Source organism: Acanthamoeba castellanii (genome assembly GCF_000313135.1).
Source record: "Acanthamoeba castellanii str. Neff unplaced genomic scaffold scf7180000084633, whole genome shotgun sequence".
In the NCBI taxonomy this organism is placed as follows: Eukaryota; Discosea; order Longamoebia; family Acanthamoebidae; genus Acanthamoeba; species Acanthamoeba castellanii.
Genome location: NW_004457651.1, coordinates 26,857 through 30,157, shown reverse-complemented (window position 1 = coordinate 30,157; position 3,301 = coordinate 26,857). Strand labels below are relative to the sequence as shown.

Below are 3,301 nucleotides of genomic sequence, written 5' to 3'. Positions count from 1 at the left end.
AGCCCAGTGGATCATTCATGACCAAGTCATGGTGTCCCAGGACCAAGTGAAGAAAGAGATGGTCCTGCAACACAGTGCATGGAAGGGAGGCAGCTATGTGCTGGGAGACTTAGTCCTGGTTTGACAACCTGTGAAGGGCTGAGCTAGGAAGCTAGTGAAGAAGTGGATGGGTCTGTTTGACGTTGTCCAGCAAGCTTCTCTGCAAGTTGTAGTGCTGTGCCATCTGAAGGGACATGACTTCAAGCTCAACATGGAGTGAGTGAAGCTGTTCTGTGAGAAGTGGAGTACTGAGGAGGAGAAACAACAACCAGCTCCTGCCTTGATGGATGAGGAATATGAGGTTGAGGATTGTTGACCACTGTGACTGAAAGAATGGCTGTGAGTACAAGGTCTGATGGGTGGGCTACACTGCATGAGATGACATGTGGGTACCAGCTGCTGACATCCAAGCTGACTGCCTTGTCCAGGACTACCTTGACAGCCATTGGCTGCAAGGTGGAACTGTGATGGTTCTGACTTAGTTGGGGGGTATGTGGCAGAGTCCAACTTAGCCACACCTCAGGGTGTGGCAATATCACACCTGAGGAAAACCCTGAGGGAAATGGGATTTCCCTACAATTACCACTGGAGTTAACTCTCCCATATTATATGTTACCAAGGGGTAAATAAAGGACTTCTTCTTACATGACAAGGGTAAGGACCTCCCTGAGGCCCATCTACTTGAGACCCAGCTGGTCTAATTCCCCTACACTCCTACACAGCCATTGGTTTTTTTTTCATTTAATGTTATTGTAGAGAGAGAGAAAGATACCACTTATGAAGAAGAGCACACAGTCATCAACGAAACAACCACAAACACAACCAAATGCACAGGGAGGGAAACCTGGTGGTGGCAATGGTAGAGCAATGACAGAAAAGGGAGCCATGAGAAGAGAAGGTGAGGGTGTCTGTGAGAAACAGCCCAAGGTTGTTTGTATAATTGAGCAGTCAGGCCTGCCTGTATGGATGCAGCAGGGTTGTGTCATGACCATGTACATACTCTCCAAGTTTCCCTCCTTTGTGGATTGCTACTACATGTGTTTCAACAGGTATGATGACATTGTCACAGAGAGACCATAATGTGAGCTTCTTGTTCCATGGATGACGCTGTAGAATGGTGGATGATGCTGTGCCTTCTTGATAATCTTGTGTATGATGGAGCCAACAACTGTGCCATCATGGAATGTGTGCTATTGGCACATACTATGAGAGGAGACATGACAAAGGAGGCCATCCACTCTATCAACCAGTGTCACGTTCCACAAGGCCCTGCCATCACCTGCCTGGTGTACATGCATACAGACTTTATGTGTTGTTGTTTGCATCTCACCTGCGCTTGCAGTGCTGCTGCTGTTGCCTGCCCCTCCTTTGCCTCAAGTTGTTGTATGAGTTTTCACACTGCTAGAAAATAAGAGCTCACTTGTGAAAACTCTCCAGACTCACCCACCTGCTCTCATGGATCTCACCACAGCAGAGTCCTTGTGCTGAGCAGGCTCTGGTTTTGTCCCACTTAGCAAAGGCTAAGTGGGACATTGGTGGAAAACACTCCCAAAGGACAAGTGGGGTTGATCATGGGCAGATGAAGTGGAGAAAACACAGTTTTTAATCACAAAACCCAACAGAAGGAGCTGAAGACAGGAGAATGGATGTCCATCATCAACGTTGCCATGGCGTCCTTTGGTGAGTGAGGAAAGATAGGAAGGATGAGGCACATGAGATGGACAGGGCCATCCTTGTGACACCCCACCACGTCCCTGCCCACACCTACACATAATGCAGCAATGAATCAGCATTAGTAAACCATGATGTGTGCTGTGGCGCAAGTGTGGCGATGCAGGTGTGTGTGAGTGTGTACCAATGGCATGCTTTTCATGAGGCAGTTCAATGCTCCCATGACTAGCAGCCTCGCCTGTAGCTCTCAAGCTTCTGAAGCAAAAGTAGGTGGTGAGTGTATGTATGTGTGAGTTGAAAACTGAGACAATGAGAGATGAGAAAACAAACATGTACCTTAATAAGTCTCAGACATCTCTGACCTGGTGGCAACCCTACCTCTCTTCAGCAACACTGGTGAGGTCAAGGGGGCTGCTGCACCAAATGCACAGAGATGAGCAAGGGGCTAGCTAAGAATAGGGCATGGGTTAGTGTACCTTCAATCTGGTGGCCAAGGCAGACACTGATGATGGAAGGGAGGTCATGGCAGATGGCATGTGGGAGGAAGACCTTGATACTCATTTTCTTAATGACTACTTTTTTGGCCTGCATAAGGCTGCAGATTGCCACCTTCAGCTCCTCATTGTCAGTGTGCCACACAGGGAGCTCAGTAGCAGGTCCACATCTTCATGTTGATGTCACACCAGTTGAACATTGTTGCAAACTGTTCATAGCCAGGAATCACCATCTTCTCAACAGAGGTGACATACTTTGGACCATGCCATTGCATACTACAACACACCAGACCCTTCTTCAACGCCTTCCATGTGGTTTCAAAAGTGTCATCAGCCACCTTCTTCAAGCCCTTGATGCTGAGGAGCAATGCTGCCAAGCTCTTTCCACTGACCTGCATCTACATGAACAAGTTTGTCAGCATATCATTTAACACTAAACAAAATCTAAATAAACGTACATCTATCTTTGGATCAGGCTCTGCCTTGTTGAGAGTTGCAAGTGTGCCAAAGGCAGTCCCTCTGCTGGGCAGTGACAGTTTGGCTTGCCACAAATGGGTGCAGCAGAAGCGCCTTGGCTGTTTTTTGGGCCCCACATGATTAGACTGCACTGTGGGCAATGCTGTGAGTGTGAGGTGGGGGGGGGTGTTGCCTGTTGGTCACTCATTGGGCTCCTTGGTGGCTACAAAATCTTCAAAGTTGTGTGACCACTTCTTCCTTTTCTTGCCCTCATGGCCAAAGTCAGACAGCCGTGGTGGCAGTCGTTGCGTGATCGCACGCAGCCTCCATCAGCCCTTCGTCAAAATAGGGCGGCTGCCCGTGTGCCTGTTCACAACACAGACACACACACACACACACCACACAATTAGAACAAGTGGTGCCCACATCTGCACACAATACACGAGACCACATGCGCGTCGCCGTTCTGCTTCTTGCTCATGCTTCTCTCTTGCAACGTCGAGGAGGGCATCGTCTGAGTCCTCTCATCCGCTTTGCTTACACCTCAACAACAATGATGTGTGCGTCTTCACTTTGTGCAGATTGTCAGTTGCTCGGGGGACATGCACATAAGGGTGTGGAACTGGGCGGGTGTGTGCACC

General features: G+C 48.8%; 2 protein-coding genes across 2 annotated transcripts in view; one reads left to right on the top strand and one right to left on the bottom strand.

Annotated features, from left to right (window-relative positions):
• Positions 1-1,645: 1,645 nt before the first annotated feature.
• ACA1_342530 (uncharacterized protein) lies at positions 1,646-2,271 on the bottom strand (the record flags this gene model as incomplete). The annotated part of the gene is made up of 3 exons (XM_004352625.1): positions 1,646-1,803; positions 1,895-1,948; positions 2,187-2,271. The coding sequence occupies 3 exons, from the start codon at positions 2,269-2,271 to the stop codon at positions 1,646-1,648; spliced, it is 297 nt and encodes a 98-aa protein (XP_004352677.1).
• Positions 2,272-3,262: 991 nt separating this feature from the next.
• The window catches only part of ACA1_342520 (Suppressor/Enhancer of Lin12 family member (sel-10), putative), a gene marked incomplete at both ends in the record, with an annotated part of 725 nt that continues 686 nt past the window's right edge, over positions 3,263-3,301 (top strand). The window contains one exon of the mRNA XM_004352624.1: positions 3,263-3,292. Coding sequence (XP_004352676.1) covers positions 3,263-3,292 — 30 coding nt within the window. The remainder of the gene's footprint in view (positions 3,293-3,301) is intronic.